This window comes from Vigna angularis, chromosome 4 (genome assembly GCF_016808095.1).
Source record: "Vigna angularis cultivar LongXiaoDou No.4 chromosome 4, ASM1680809v1, whole genome shotgun sequence".
Taxonomy (NCBI): Eukaryota; Viridiplantae; Streptophyta; class Magnoliopsida; order Fabales; family Fabaceae; genus Vigna; species Vigna angularis.
Window position 1 is genome coordinate 12,470,385 of NC_068973.1, and position 16,429 is coordinate 12,486,813.

The 16,429-nt window shown below is 33.8% G+C and overlaps 2 protein-coding genes across 12 annotated transcripts; both read right to left on the reverse strand.

Moving 5' to 3' along the window:
• Positions 1–1,496: 1,496 nt before the first annotated feature.
• LOC108329960 (putative pentatricopeptide repeat-containing protein At1g64310) lies at positions 1,497–6,737 on the reverse strand. 8 transcript variants are annotated; one of them, XR_008248468.1, is made up of 4 exons: positions 4,947–6,736; positions 2,119–2,203; positions 1,954–1,984; positions 1,497–1,854 (listed from the first exon to the last, which is right to left on the reverse strand). XR_008248468.1 is itself a non-coding variant. In XM_052876730.1 (2 exons), the coding sequence occupies exons 1-2, from the start codon at positions 6,643–6,645 to the stop codon at positions 4,990–4,992; spliced, it is 1,545 nt and encodes a 514-aa protein (XP_052732690.1). In that variant the 5' UTR covers positions 6,646–6,737; the 3' UTR covers positions 1,497–4,989. The 8 variants fall into 8 exon arrangements, 5 of the variants coding, with proteins under 5 accessions (XP_052732690.1, XP_052732689.1, XP_052732688.1 ...); XR_008248469.1 differs by lacking the exon at positions 2,119–2,203; XR_001832276.2 differs by having other exon boundaries at positions 2,119–6,736.
• Positions 6,738–10,543: 3,806 nt separating this feature from the next.
• Positions 10,544–15,996, reverse strand: LOC108332052 (histone deacetylase 6). 4 transcript variants are annotated; one of them, XM_052876743.1, is made up of 7 exons: positions 15,358–15,996; positions 14,261–14,701; positions 14,025–14,167; positions 13,069–13,159; positions 12,865–12,983; positions 10,822–10,856; positions 10,544–10,709 (listed from the first exon to the last, which is right to left on the reverse strand). In XM_052876743.1, exons 1-6 carry the CDS (start codon positions 15,919–15,921, stop codon positions 10,823–10,825), a joined length of 1,392 nt encoding a protein of 463 aa, XP_052732703.1. In that variant the 5' UTR covers positions 15,922–15,996; the 3' UTR covers positions 10,544–10,709; position 10,822. The 4 variants fall into 4 exon arrangements, with proteins under 4 accessions (XP_052732703.1, XP_052732701.1, XP_052732702.1 ...); XM_052876741.1 differs by having other exon boundaries at positions 10,822–10,859; XM_052876742.1 differs by having other exon boundaries at positions 10,544–10,856.
• Positions 15,997–16,429: the final 433 nt, after the last annotated feature.

Here is a 16,429-nt window from a genome sequence, read left to right on the forward strand (position 1 = left end):
TTCCAACACCACAACGAAATCAGGAAGAAAGGGACGGTTTTTCCAGAAAGTACCAACGATCAGTACTTGAAATTGATTTTAACGGGTACTTTGGGCATTTCTGCAGCATTTATTCATTGAATATCTAAAAGGAAAGGTAAAGTCTGTTGTATTTACAACCTTGAACCTGTTAAAGGTTAACTTCTAAAGACAATAAAAACGAATTTATGAAATTTGCATGAAGTTGGAATGCAACACGTGTTTCCCAAGTAAAAAAGGACCTATTGGTTCATTTTTATTTTTATATCAGGTGTAATGTGTTGCTTTCACGGTTCAAAGGTAGCTTCTACTAAACAAAATTCCTACGAACATCTAAGTTCTTAGATTTTTCACCAGTCATCAGTCACACAGGTGCTGCAATGTGTTGAAGATGAAATTTCTACATAAAACACTCTTTTGAGGCCTCAAATTTCACTTGTATTTTAAAATCCTCTAGGATCAAAAACATTACAGAGAAAGTATACTTAAGCCAGCCAAGTATATCTCAAGAACATCATTATGCAGTAACTCAGGATTAAATTTATGATCAAATTTAACGAACTAAATCTAAGATGAAATGTGTAGTATTGAAGGTTCCCTGTTCACTTTGGCGTTATTTTCATGTCTGAGTCTATGACACGTCTGGTTTTACAATTCAACTTGAGCATCATTTACATTATGCAGTGTTGTCCTGATGTTTTATGTTATATAAGGTTTTATGGATATGGACTTCGTCTTTTATTGATTAATTTAGTGGCCATTTGGGCAAGGTTTCATTGATATTCCAACATAATATTTATTAAATATTGACGGGGAACATTATAAGAATTGTCATTATTGGTACTCACTGATAAAATACAGGGGAAAATGCAAATTAATACTCTTTAGGTTTGCATCATGAGTGTGACACAACAATCTTTTGTATCTAAATCTTAAAGAGTAGTATCTTGATTCTTAAGGTTTTTCTTTTTGTTGTCATAAGTTTTCTCTACCCGATCAAATCATATATTAATCTCATTTGTGATATTGTTACTGTCGTTTGATTAACGAGTTTTCAATATAACAAAGATCAAAAACAGAATTCACTACTAAATAGATCTAACTACTACGTGTTACTGTAATGTACCTAACTACTACATCAACTCATTGGATTGATTCTCAAGGTCTTTACAGTGTTAACCTTTAGTAATTTTTTAACTAAATATTAATGGAACTTGTCGCATTTAAGGTGTTCATGGGTTCCATAGCATGTCAATTCAACCGACAGAAGCATCTTGATTTCAATTAGGATGTTATTTGGATAGTATCTAAACCAAACCGTTCAAACCCACTGTCTTTTGGTTGAACTAATGCTTTTTTAACTAGCAAACATAACGACCAAATCACTTATGTGGTACTTTATTTGTAAATTATCATACAAAAAGAACATATCTGAATATTTTGTTGTATGTGAGCACGTGAGGGTACAACAAAATCAATCACAAATACAAAAGCATAAATTAAACTCCTAAATTGTTGTAACAACAACACTTATTTATGGGGATAATTATTTTCATATATAACACTTCCCTCCAGTTTGAAGCACAATGTCATGACTTGCTAAAATGTAATCAAGATGAAAGCTTCCAAGAACTTGCTGAGAATGTCGGTCAACCAGTCATTAGAGTTGACAAAGTCACTTATAGTTTCCTCTTAAAACAGATTTTTTCTTACAAAGTAGCAATCTATCTGTATTTGGCCCGATCAAGAAAGATTGGATTTGATGTAATGTGAAATACAACTTGATTGTCAAATATAAGTTTCATATATTGAATGTCTCCTAATTTAGCCACGTACCTGCATGCAACCGATACCATAGCACAATTTTTAATCTAAAATATGTCATGCTTCTTTCTCCTCAATTAAACGAAATTTCCTCTCATAAGACCACATTACCTAGAGGTGGGTCTCTTGTTTGATGATGATCCTGCCAAAATCATATTAGAGTAACAAGTAATTTTGGCATTTCCTTTATTTTCTTATATATTAGTCATCATTTATGTACCAAACAATATGTGTGATAACATCTAACTGACTATCACAAGTGGAAAATTGACTTACCACTAACTATAAAGGTGATGTGAGGTATGATGACAATGAGATGGTTGAGTTTTCCCACGAAACGGCCCCTTTAACTTAGTTGAAGCTTCACATTGGGAACCATTAGAGTATAACTCAGATGGCAATCAAGAATATCAGTCTCACAATATCAAAGCACATTTTATTGGGTAATGCAGTATAAGAAAAGCATTGGACAATTTCTATCCCTGACAAGTATTTGAGGGTCCCAAGTCTTTTGTTTAAAACTAAATGAAGAGGTGAGTTTTGAGTCTTTATTATGTCATTACTAGTGATGATGGCATCAACATAGATGACAAAATAAATGCACCGCAATGAAAGGAGAAAATAGAGTGATCAACTTTCACCGAGTTATGGTGAAATGTATTATCGCGGAAATAAAACAGCCAAACTACTAGTCATGATGAGACCACTTCAATCCTCTGGGAAAACGACAAAGCCAACATACAAGACAAGACTCACCAAAAACACTAAAACGTGGATACTGATACATATAAATTTCATGCAACTTACCATGTAACAAGGCATATTTAGTATCTAACTAGTGTAGAAGTCATTCTAGGGTAGTCATGGCAAGAAAGAGATAAACAGAAGTCATATTCATCACTGAAGAAAAGGGTGTTCACATAATCCAGACCAAAATTTTGTATATAACCTTTGGTCATCAAGTGAGTTTTAAAACTGTCAACACGAGCATTTGATCCCATCTTTACTGTATTAACCACAAGCTATTTACTAGTCTTGTCAGGAGTTAAGGGAACAAGTATCCAAATGCCATTGGAGTGTAAAGCTCTCATACCATCCAACATTGCCTAGCACCAATTCGGTTTAGTTGTGGCTTCATATGTAAACTTAAGAATAGACACAAAATCCAAACAAGAGACAAGTAGGTGGAATCTTACTGGAGTGAGTTTCCGTTGTTAGTAAGTAATCAATGGAGGTGGAGCAAAAACAATAGGTCAAATATACAAAGGTTTTGTAGTCAATATCACATCAGATATAGTGAAGGAGAGGGGGAAGGTCTCAAAAAAATAGTAACTCAGTAAAGACAATATATAGTTGAAGTTGAGGTAAAAATAAAATAAAAACTATGATAACACTTTTGGAGACATGAATAACACCCAAAAAAATACATTCTAGAGATTTGATAGAAAGTATAAAAATATGTAATTTAAGATCATGGCCAAAACTTGTGAAACTAAATATAAGGGGAGAAACAAGGTAAATAGTCTATCTGCAATACAAGATAGAGTAGGAACCTGATTGCAGACACCAAAAATGAAGAAATTGTGACATGTGACAAATGCGTCGTCCCAAAAGTGAAGAGGAACATAATGGTGACGTAAGGTACAAGTAATTTCGACCAAGTATCAGTTCATTTTTTGGCAATACCATTTTGTTTTGCTGTAAAATGTTGCTTCAAGTACAATGAAAAAAATGGGGCAGGTGTTGAAAAGGGTAACGCAAGAAGATAAAATGTTTCTGAAGTTGATGTAGAAAAACAATTACAGTCCTTTCACAGATTTGAATACCCCAAACAATACATTTGATGGTAGAGTTTATCATTTCTAGGTTTGAGGTCATGACCAAAACGTGTCAAACTAAAAGACAAGGAGAGAAGCGTAAAAATTCTATTGGGAATACAAGATAGTTTACGAAACCTGTGATGAACTAGTAAAGGAATGCAGTTGATAAGATAATATCTTGATAGAACAAGATAACCAACTATTATCAGAGAAAGAATAAGAAAAATTATAACGTGTAAGAATTAACGGGGGCAGCTGTCAAAGACTACAATTAAAGGAAGTTATTAGTAATTGTTGAGGTGAGAATATAACTGTATGGTTTTGTGTGGAAGTTTAAGGTTCCTTGAAATACCTTAAAGCAATTCAAGTGAGAACAGTTCTGTTTGAGGAAGTTCTTATAAGTACCAATACAGACCTTCTTCTTTTTGGCTACTGTTTCTTGGTCTTAATCTGATCCCACTTCTATCAACCAAGATGTTCCCTGGAGGCAGTGATCAATTTGAGCCCTAATTTTTTTGCCCTGAGGCTTGTTTGTAGATGTGCCAACAGAGTATATCTAGGAGTCAATGGCATGCTTCTTATAAATAATGTAATCTTAGTAGGAATGTTGAGAAAGGAAATAAATGGAAAAGTTAGAACTTTAGAGGTGTGGAGATAAGCTTTGGAACCATGGGTAGAGTATAAAGAAAAAAACATCAATCTTATGTTAGACATAAAAGTTGGAGATCATACTCTACCACATAGTCACATAAGTATGTTTTTTACATGAACTGACTTGGAATAGAACAAAATCCCCAGGAACCATGTATATGAAAATATATAGCATGAGAAAGGAAGTATTTGAAAATATAGCAAGAGAACATATAGGCACCACTTGAGTGAGATCAGCCCTGAAAGTAACGGAACAAATGCATAATTGAAAAATAAGTGAGATCAGAATTTAATCATTATTTAACAAATCTAACTCAGACAAGAGTTCGCACCAGTCTGTAAATACATGGATTTGTTAATGCAAGGTTACTTTGGACTCTATTATGAAAACTTTCATTACAGATATTCTAATCAATTTGGTCAAATAAACAAAAACTGAATGATGTTACTCTCAATATGTGTTTTCTATCAGGCATAGACTTAAAGAAACTCCTTATTGTGTGATTTTATAGATGAGAATTCCTTGCTTTTTCTTAAAAGACAATTCTCAAGTCCAATTCTATGCATTCCTAAAAGAAAGAAAAAAATAGAAGAAGCAAAAAATATACAAAATTACGTTTAACATTCTAATACCTTTTGGAGAATCCTCTCTGTTTCTGGCAAGCGCGGCAGCTGGCTAACTGCTTTCGATCCAGCTTAGTCCGGGCATTTTTCTCATACCTCCTGTTATTTTATCCCTCAATCTCTTAACATCATCCCACCTACCATCACCCGCATATATATTAGAAAGCATAACCCTGTATACATTATCGGCAGGATTATTTGCCAAAAGCTGCTGCGCTACAGTTTCTGCCAGCTCAGAATTTCCGCAAGAATTACAGCAAGATAATAAGGCTCCCAGGATGGCCTTGTCTACAGGTTCTGGTAAAGACTGGATCAGACTGTAAGCCTCTTCCAACTCCCCAGAACTGCCAAGGAGCTTCACCATGTAAACATAGTGTTCAGCCCTAGCTCTGATGCTAAATTCCTCCTTCATTCTCCGGAAAATCTCCCGACCATCTTTGACGAGGCCAGCATGACAACAGGTAGAAAGGAGAGAAGAGAATGTGGCTTCATCAGGTACCAATCCTTTCTCCAGCATCTTATCAAATACCTTAAAAGCCTCAGAAGCATATCCATGCAAGCCAAAACCCAAAATTACAGAATTATAAGAAACAACATTCCGCACTGGCATTATCCTGAAAACACTAATTCCCAACTGCAAGCAACCACACTTTGAATACATATCTATTAGAGCAGAGGAGACCCTGACATCTAGTTCCAATCGATGCCGAAGAGCATAACCATGTACCTCGCACCCAAGTCCTACATTTGTCGTACGAGCAATAGAAGCCAATACACTGGCAACCAAGACAGCATCTGCCTTCCTGTCTTCCATGTTTAATTTCCTAAAAAGGTACAGCACCTTCTCATACACCCCAGCCTGAGAATACCCCATAATAAGAGCAGACCATGTGACCAAATCAGGATTCAAAATACTGCAAAAGACTCTATATGCATAATCCATGCACTTACATCTCGAGTACAAACTCACCAGCAAACTACTAACATGAGAGTCAGAATCAAGCCCACTCTTTTGACTTAAACAATGTAATCCTTGGCCAATGCTCAGCATCCCAGAATCTACAACACCCACAAGCAACCCAGCCAGGGTATACCCATCAGGCTTCTTCCCGACAAGTTTCATCGCACTAAACAGCTGCATCCCAACATCCCAAAGACCAGAGCTCCCATAGCCAGAAATCAACGAATTCCATAAAACTATATCTGGTTCGGTGATCCTATTGAACACTCTACGCGCTTCATGAACAAGGCCGAGTTTTGAATAAGCAGTCATAAGGGCACTGCAACAAACAGGGTCCAATCCTAATCCTGCAGCCACAGCACCTCCATGAAAACGCCTTAGCGTACCGTAATCAAAGTTGTCAGCACACGCACGTATAACACAAGCATAAGTGTGACCATCAGGACTTATGTCAGCCCCAAGCATGGTTCTAAACAGAGAGATTGTACTGAAAAATCTTTGGGACTGCGCGAAAGCTCGAATCATGGAATTCCAAAGATAGACACTTCGGTTGGAAGTTTTGTCGAACACGTGATGGGCCGATTCGATGTCGCTGTTGACTGCATACTGCCTGACAATTTTTGTTGCGTAAAAAGGATCTTCTGAGAGATGGGTCTTCAAAAGGAATGCATGTAACTGCTTCACCCTCAAGAGGGACCTACAACTGTTGCTGAGTTCGGAATGAAGCCATTCAAACGGAACGAACATTAAGCTAACAATGTTAACTTCTGGCAGCAACAAAAATGAGGTGATGAAAGAGCCGGCACTTACTTTCTTATGGATCTGCCCAAGTTACAATAATTTTGAAAAAAAAAATGAAAGAAAGAAAAGGATATAAATGAGAAAAAAAATCATTTACTTTCTTTCTGTATCGATATACTAAAATTGGTTCATCTTGCATGAAGTAAATATCAAATCGCTAATTAAATTGTTTATGTAAATAAATATTTAAAAAATTCATAATGTAAGTAATTTATGCTTATTTGATATTTGATAAGTAAATACATATTCTTTTTACATTTAATACATAAATACCTATATTTATTTACATGAAAATTACCTATTAGTGAGTGTTCTCGTCTTTCATGCATGAATTTGTGTATACGTTAGAAAAAATTTAAGAGAAAATCACAATTACCTATTAAAATCACATTGTTTTCATGTGATATTAGCCTCTCGATAATTTAAAAAAAAAGTTAGTGAACTTGGTAACCTAGCAACAGGTCAAGTTAGGTTGTGAAGTTAAATCCATTTTGAATTGGTAAACGATTTGCACACTAATATCAAACCAAATTGACCCAGTTCACTACCTCTTAAAATTTGTCTAAGAATATGTAAAGCAATACGAAAACTATAATACGAATGATAATGGAGATTTTCGGTTTATACAAATTGATCCAGAATGGATTACATTTCATTCTTTCTTTAATTAATTTTTTTTAAAAGGTTCTACTATAATCAATTAAATTATAAAGTCACCTCTGTTTATACCCTTTATCTCCATTTAAAATAAAGAACAAAAGTATATTTTATTATTGTCTTGACATGTATTCTTAAGTTGCCACTCCTATCTATAATAAAAAAAGAAAGATGTTTAATTACAAGAAAAACGTTATATGATAGGATAAAGATTTTAAGCACCTATGGGTGAGATAAGTTCACAAAAGTGAAAGATTTGGAAGAAGATTCACATTCACTTTTTCATCTATCAAATAATCATGTTTTTACAATAATTTGAAATAGCAACACAATTATGATGTGGATATTTACTAAGATCATTTAATTGTTTTGCTTACTTTCATTTACAGGTCTTGAGGAAATAATCAAACGTTGGTCTCATTTTGTTCTTTTACTTTAATACTTTAATGCCAAAGCTTGATTAATTGTTAGTGGTATTTTAGATGATATATTTTATGTTGCACTCAAACTTCTTGTTAATAAAGAAAATTTTACTGTAATTATAATTTTTCTCGTACTGTATATCTTGCTTACATTTTCATAGAAGATTAGTTTGTTATGTTATAATCGTAATCAGAAGAATAGGTAGTTTAACGAATTCGAAAGAATTTGTATATTTGTATAGAGTGTGAATTTAATGTAAATTATAAAGCAACCAAAAGAATTTGTTCTAGGAATAGTTTCAGTCTCTTGATCATTCTTAACATGTGAATTTAATGTAAAAAAATGAACTAAGAAATTAGTAATTTGACATATAAGTTTAGAACTAATTCTTAAAGAATTAAGACTAGTATACATCGATATGAATGTTTGAATGAAATAGTAATAAATTAGATAAAGCATTATTACCATTTAATTCATGAATTCCAATTTGAATGAAGTTTCATCTTAATTTCAATCACAATTTCTAAATTTTTGTTATTACAATCTGTTTCCTTGCTTATGAATTCAATCATTGTTTTTATTCATGTTGGAATTGATAAATAAGCATTATTAGACAAACAAACACAAATTTTATGAGAATCAATACTTGGAACTTTCATTTACTATTTGTAAGGAATTGGTATAGTTGTCAAAATGTTAACCGTTTGTAAGTTGAAGTCCAAACTAAAAATGACTTAAAACAAGTTCCTAAAATGACTTAAAACAAGTTCCTAAAATTAGGTATGGAACGCTTACCACCATTCTTGTTGGTTTTGGTTTTGCTCAAAGCAAGTTTTTCCCTCTTTGTTAATACTTATCTCTCTTTGTTAATACTTACATCTTATGCAGGTTGTCTTTATGTTATCATCTATATAGATTATATAATTTTCGCTGACTCCTCTTCCATACAGTTGCAATCTATAATATCTAGACTAAACTCAGTCTTTGCCCTCAAAAAACTTAGTAATCTTGAATATTTTTTTGGATATTGAAGTAAAGATCTCTCAAATACTTCTTTTATTCTTCCCCGAACAAAATATATTTGTGATCTACTTGACAAAAGAGGAATGTCAACAACTTAAAGCTAAAGAATTCTTCACTCTTCTCCAAAGAGAACTAAAACTTTCTAAGTACGAGCCTGGTGCTCTAAATCAATCAATTGTTGGTATTTTACTATATATAAGACTACCTATACCTAAAAGTAGTTGTAGTACTAACTAGAGCTGTCAAAATGGATCAAACCCGAGGGCCAATCCAGCCCACCACGGGTTTGAGCCGGGTTGAGTTTGAAAAAATTGTATTTTTTTTATGCGAGTCAGATTTCAATACGGCTCATTTAAACCCGGCTCATGTGGGTTGGCCCACCAACCCACCTACCTAATTTTATTTTATTAAAATTTTATTTTATAAAAAAATATTTATTATTTTGTTATTGCTTGAAAAGATTATTTAAGTTTGTTATTTTCAAAATTAATTAAACACCCATATTGGGAGTGAAATTTGGAAGTGAAATTTGTTTAGATTTAAATTATAGAAAGTTTGTAATTTTTTTTATTTAAAAAAATTGTAATTAAGTGAGCCAATGAGCCAACCCGTTTACCCACCAACCCGTGGTGGGTCGAGCTGGGTTCGAATTTTTCTAGCTCGCTAATAAATGAGCCGGGTTGGGTTAAGTGACCAACCCGTGGTGAGCCGGATCGGACCGGGTGACCCATTTTGACAGCTCTAGTACTAATAGACTTTGTCAATTATCTAATAAAATAATTTCTATAAATTTCGAATAAACCCATTGTATCATTTGTTTAATTTTAAGTAAATAGCGTTCAACTTCATCCATTTTTAATTTAATAATGTAACTTTCTATTTTATTTATAAGAATAACATTTTGTAAAATATTCTATAGTTTTTCTTTTTTATAATTTTTATTTAAATTTTAATCAATGTAATATTTCTAAAAAAAATAATATTGTTAATATAAAAGAAACAAAGATAAATATAAAGAAAAATTATGTTTAAAAACTAAAAATGGTTTAGTTGTATTTTAATGAAAGAATGGAAAATATATTAATGTTCTTACAAGTGAGAAGACCTTTATAAGACCACATGTTCTTCTCAGTCTCCAAATTTCGAAAATATATTCTGATGATCAAGTTACTGTGTGCAAATAGTAATATTTATGGGATAAGCAATAGTATCCAATCATAGGATAAACAATAATATTCGTAGTTAATACCTTGCTTATTTATATTATTTTTAATGAATATTTATTTGAATAGATGTTATGATAATTAATTTTAGATATAGATCTTACTTAATATTTCTTGACCTTGTCTTTTACTTCTCAACAAGATTAGGATTAATAATTTCAAGTTTACCAATTCATTTAACATTCAACCTAAACATTCTCCGCTTATAAACCCTGTAGTATAATTAATAATTAATATAATAAAATCTATTATATATACACTTTCTATGGAATCAAAAGGCCTCAAAAGAATTTTATAACCCCGAACAATTATCACTCTATAAATTCTTAAATTAATATTAAAATTGAACAACTTTGGCCAATTTTAGCTTTGTCAATCACAGCCAGTTAGAGATTATGTAATTAAAAAATTACCAAAAATGGGTTCTGATAATTATTGACTTCTAGGATATAGAAGTAAAAGCCTAATAGAATGACTATTAAGATCAGAAATTAAGCTATAAAAAACAAAATAAGGTATAAGGGGTATAAAAGGGAACTATGTATATATACTTTAAAATTTAAAATCTGCTTCGCCAAAGCAAACATGCGATCCGAGGCAAAATGTTGTAGAAAGTGGAAAGCTGGCATTACAAACAAAGCCAGCACCCCGCAGACCATCATTTTGGCAACACTGCTTCCTACTCTGTACATCAAAATATTTAAACTGTAAAATTTACATCCACCAAGTGGAGACAAAATATGAATATGATATGCTTCAAACAGCCCTAATTTAACACTTCCTCTCTTCCTCTTACTTTAATCTTCGTCCATCCCATCTGCACCACACCTGCTGCTGCATAATATAAGTACATATTCTTAGCTTTCAACAAAGGAAAACACATGTAATCACATTCATTTCCTATCACCAATTCACCAATAATTAACATGCACTCTCACCCTTTTGACAGGAATATTATTTTTTTTATTGAATTATAATTTAATTTAACAATTATAAATGCTGGATAACAAAACCTCTTTATAGTATCAAATGTTATTACTTAGAAGTAAAGATTATATACTCTTCTCGTTCATGTAATTTGTATCATTTCAATTTAGTGTCAATTTTGAAGGTACCGAAAACTTATTTAATGGGTTAACTATGTTTTATGTTTTTAGACTTTGTACTTTGACACAAAATTGATTGAAATTTGTCTATAGCTTAAACTATAATAAATTTTGGTTTTTAAACTTTAAAACTAAATGAATATAGTCATTTTAAAACTCAATTTGGTTACCTTTTTTATGTGTCAAACACATTTTCTACATAGATATTAAAGTAGAATCGTGTCAAACTATATAAACTACTCAAACATGAAACACATTTAACACGTCAAAATAATTTAACATAATTGAGTTACAAGAACTATACACATTCCTTTTTTTTAAATTTAAAAACTAGAATATATCAAAATTTCGAAAAGAGACAAATTTTAATTTCACATCAGAATTCAGAAACTAAAAACATACTTAATCCTTATTTATTCCTTACTTGATAAGAAATATTAGGTCTTTACATTAAGTAAACAAGTATTTAAAGTTGCCGAACACCGAGATTTGAAGGAAGTAGCACATCTCACGTGATTTCAAGAAATTAAATGAAATTGTTTGAATAAAAAAAGGCTCAGTTAAATATTCCAGGATTTAAACGTTGGTATACACAAAATGTTAGAGCAAAGAACATTGGGAGTATTATTGTAGACAAGGATTAAAAAGAAAGTATGGTGGATGTAAAAAGAATTAGAGACAAAACAATATATCCAAAATTATTAGTTGCAAATGTGACTAACAATATAAAGAATGCTTATACAGGACTGAACGAACTTTTGAAAGAAATTTGGGGATTATTTAGTTGATTCATGGCTTTCCACACGTCACGTGGAAAATATTCTCATAGACGGGGATCAAATAAGTATGTTGACACAAGACCAGGCAATTAACATGAACTAATGGTTGTTTTGGTTTCAGATCTATGTTAATCCCAATTTATTCTTAATTTCTCAATGACATGATTTCAAGAATATGAGCACTTCCTCTTTTAAGAAATGGAAGGAGTCTGCGTGACTTGTATCCAAGCAATCTGACGATAAAATCGAGAGACAACACTAAGGACCTTCTTATAACGATAAGTTTATATCAAGACTTAACCTTAAATCCTTGTTTTATCTAGCCTTGGTGTGTTTACCTCAAGGATTTGTATTCAAACCCTAAGATATCTATGATGAAATAACTTCTAATGTTAGATCTCCTAGAGACAAGACTAAGGACATCCCTGAAGGATAAGTTTACTCAACCTTGAATCCTTGTTTTATCTAGTTGGGTTATGCTTACCAAGGACATTAAAAAAATATATCCTCGATTTTTTTTTCATTCGAATGACATGGCTTAGATTGAGAAATCAAGGAAGAAACTAACTCTAAACGTGAACGTAGAACATAAATATTTTAATACAAGGGTGTCTTCTTTAAAAATACAAGAGTATCTGAACTGTACTCTTAGGTTCAGGTATTAGGTATCTACAAAATGATGGAAAATTAAGATTTTTAATACATAGAAAGCCGTCAATGATGAAATAGAAGTTTTTCAATGTTGCTATATGACTAAAGTGAGTTGTGAATGTGAGGCTAAAGGCTAAAGAGCACTGAACAATCTAGTGAAAACTTCAATTAAAAGTGAGGCCAGGACTTTCAGGCTACATAGAGCATTAAGGTTATAGTCTCAAACCCATAGCATACCTACCCTCGTATAATAATAAACCAAATGGATTTACTATTCTCTTTAAAACAATACTCAACCCTTACCTCGTTTGGGCAGTTAAAACAGAGTTCTTTGAACTAGCCATGTCATCATCGTTATCAGAATCAAAATCTTCACCACTCCATATGCGACGTTTTGGTCTTATATCCATGTGCTCCTCTTCCTAAAACCATTTACTGATTAAAATCAAACAAGAAAGAAGAAACTGGAAGAGTAACAATATGGATAACTCTAATTAGAGTAACCACCTCTTCGGGAACTTGTATAATTGATGGTGTTGTTTGAAAAGGCACACTGGGTGCATGGGGAAGCTTGGAAAGTTGTTCCAATAATGCATTCCTAGAAAATCAATTAAAACAATACCTTAATGTTAGCTCCAAGGAAGTCCTGGCAATAATCACAAGATGCTGAAGCAGTGCATGGCTAGATTAGATAGAACAGAAAATATCTCATAAACATCTAATTTAACTATTACAGTGCATACCTAGCTAAACCTTAAACATGATAAAATAGAATTCCTTTTTTCAATCTCTAGGTGCTAGCATCTACTACAAGGGAGAGGGGATTTGAAGCAGGAACCCCAACCATTGATGGGAAGCAGGTTTTCACCTTGGCTATTGCTCAATTGGCAGAGTGCTATTTTCATAACAAACTCAGTATAATAGTGCAATCTGAAGATGGAAAGCTCATGTCAGGTTTCCTGGTTGACATGAAGAGGCATCTGGGCCTAGATGATAATCTAAAATGGTAACTTGTATCAACTTCCCAATGTTAACCAACTCCCAAAACAAAAACACAGAGAGACTTGTATTATCACTATATGCATTAGAAAATGGATGATATAATCCTGCTCAAGTTCAGTACTACCCTGGCCTAGGCACAAAGGAGAGACAACTTGTCACAGTGGCTTTAGATATTTGATGTCTAGAACAACAATTCAACAACGGAAAGGGCCATCTTCCAGGTCTAAACTATAACTTGTTCAGTCGCATGCAATTATTTATATGATCTGAAATGTTGAAGCATGGTATTTGCAGAAATGATGTGAGTTAGCAACTGAAAAATATAGTACATCTGACTAATTAGATTCACAAGTATTAACTAATATTCATGGCCAGATCTTTTCCTCAATCAAAAGAAAAAAGAATTGAAATCAGAATCATGAATGGTGATACAAGAGAAAAAGCAATTAATGCAAACTCACCGAATTTTTTCCAGATCCCTGGGTGTGTTTAAGTTTTCCATGTTGGATGGCTCGGGATGAAGAGTATAGTCTGGACCAAAATATTCATAATATTCATTGTAAGGCAACTTCGGATTAGGTTCCACTCCTACTGCCACTGCGGTCTACAACAAAGAAAGTGCAAAATGGTGATAAATAACTATTAGACCATAACTAAAACCATCTACAATTCCATCCAAGTAGGTACAGAAAGGGACCTCATAACACCAACAACGGGCAACATTCCGAACTGTATATCCTCCCCCACCCAACACCATTAGAGGAACATTGAATGATCTGAGGAATCGAAGGCAATCTGCGTGACCCTTGACAGTCAAGTTGAAGCAACCCAACCGATCACCAGACAAGGAATCAGCTCCACACTGAAGAACAACTGCATCCGGTTGATAAACATTCATGACTTTTTGAATGACGGGGCGAAACAGAGAACGGAAAGTCTCATCATCCAATCCATCATTGAGTGGGACATTTAGAGAATAATTCTTTCCAGCACCAACCCCAATGTCTTTAATGTGCCCAGTTCCTGGGAAAAAATCCCCAAACTTGTGAAATGACACTGTCATGACCCTATCAGTAGTGTAGAATGCCTCCTCGACCCCATCTCCATGGTGAACATCAATATCAATATACAGCACACGCTGATCATCACCAGTGAACAGAGAGCATGAAGAATATAGTCAGAAAAGGAACAAAGGAAACTTAACTCTAATAAAGTTAACATAGCAAACACAAGTAACAGAGAAGCCGTTCGTGGAAAAGTAAAATCATAATTTTGATTTTCACAAAAATTTTAAAGGATAAATTATGATTATAGTTCCACAAAATATCTGAAAATTCAGCTTTTAGTCCCCACATTCACTAAAATTGATATGATTTTAGGGAAAAATTGATTTTGAATGAAATTGAATTTAATTAAAATTGAGTGTGGTAAAGAAGATTATATCTATTTGTATGGACTAAAAACATATTTTTCCCTTTATCAAATAACCCAACTGCTACCTACAGTCGCAACATCTCATAATCACCCTAGACCCAGAATCAATTCCTCAACGAGGAGCCAAACATAACAAAATTCACCGAATCACAATAACTAATCTTTCAATGTGATTCGAAACAATCTAAGACGAAACCAAACACGCACCAAGACTCTCTTCAAGTACTAAAAAGGTGTCTATTTTGAAAACATAAAGGGGTTGTTCGTGTGTCGGATTAATTGGGGTTCAGAGTAAATTAAATCCAAATCGATCCTATTTAATTGCGTTAGTTTGCTCCAAAAACAGATAATAAAAAATACCCTATGAACTTTGAGAAGTTCAAGAATGCCGAGAACAATGTCGTTGACGTAGCAGAAGCCGGAGGCCTCAGCCTTCTTGGCGTGATGCAGGCCGCCGGCCCAGTTGATGGCGATGTCGGCGTCGGCGCGGTTGAGTCGGACGGCGGCGCCAATGGAGCCACCGGCGGATGCGCGGCAGAAGTCGAAGAGCCCGTCGAAGACGGGGCAGTCCTCCCCGACGTTGAAGCGCTTCAGCTGGCGGTAGTGGGAGTGGGAGTTCTCGGATAGGATTTGCGGCGAAACGGAGGCAAGGAACTCGACGTAGTCATCGGAGTGGAAACGGCCGATGTCTGCTTCCGCCGCCGGAAAGGGACGATTAACCTGCATGCGGCGGTGGAGACCGTAGTGGACGATGAGGTTGTGGGCCATGCGAATGCGGTGCGGCTTCATTGGATGTCCTTGACCGTAGTAGTAGTCGCCGATGCAGGGTTCGTAGAAATACGTGACTCTCCGCTTCATGGCGTCCGTACCCACCGACGGTAACGACGCGCCACTCTCCGTCTCTGCTCTCTCTCCTCTCGCCATATCTCTCTGCTCCAACCAACAAAAAGAACCCTTCTTTGTGCCTTTACTGCAAAATGAACACTCTCGCTTCCACCTTTCAAAATTTATAGGGTAGGCACCATTTGATTATTCTGTCATTGCAATTCCAAAATCAAAAGTAAACAATTTTTCGTACCTCTCGTAAAAGAATTAATGCTTAATTTTAAAGAATATATTTACTTTTAGATACATATATTAAATATTTGGAATATAATTTGTGTGTGTTAATTGTTAGACTTAATTAGAATTTTATTCTTTTAATTCGTTAGTTTTATTTATTTGGTCCTTCGTATTATAATTTTGATCAATTTAGTTTTTCAATTTTTTAAAATGATTCAAATTGATTTTTTCTCTTAAATTGATTATAATACCCTTGTCGATTCTTAAATTTTTGGATTTTTTTTATTTTTTTCATTTTTAAAAGATAAAAATGAGGTACACAAGAAAACATTAGAGGTGATGAATAATATTTTCAAAATATTTATAAGAT

Bases quoted from the DNA above. Each gene is read 5' to 3' on its own strand.
- LOC108329960 (XM_052876729.1), bottom strand. From the start codon at position 6,645: ATGTTCGTTCCGTTTGAATGGCTTCATTCCGAACTCAGCAACAGTTGT.
- LOC108332052 (XM_052876741.1), bottom strand. From the start codon at position 15,921: ATGGCGAGAGGAGAGAGAGCAGAGACGGAGAGTGGCGCGTCGTTACCG. The intron at 14,702-15,357 runs GTATTTTTTATT...GGTGATGATCAG, and splicing joins AACTTCTCAAAGTTCATAGG to CGTGTGCTGTATATTGATAT. The intron at 10,860-12,864 runs GTAAGGGTTGAG...TATATTATGCAG, and splicing joins GTTTTAACTGCCCAAACGAG to CAGCAGGTGTGGTGCAGATG.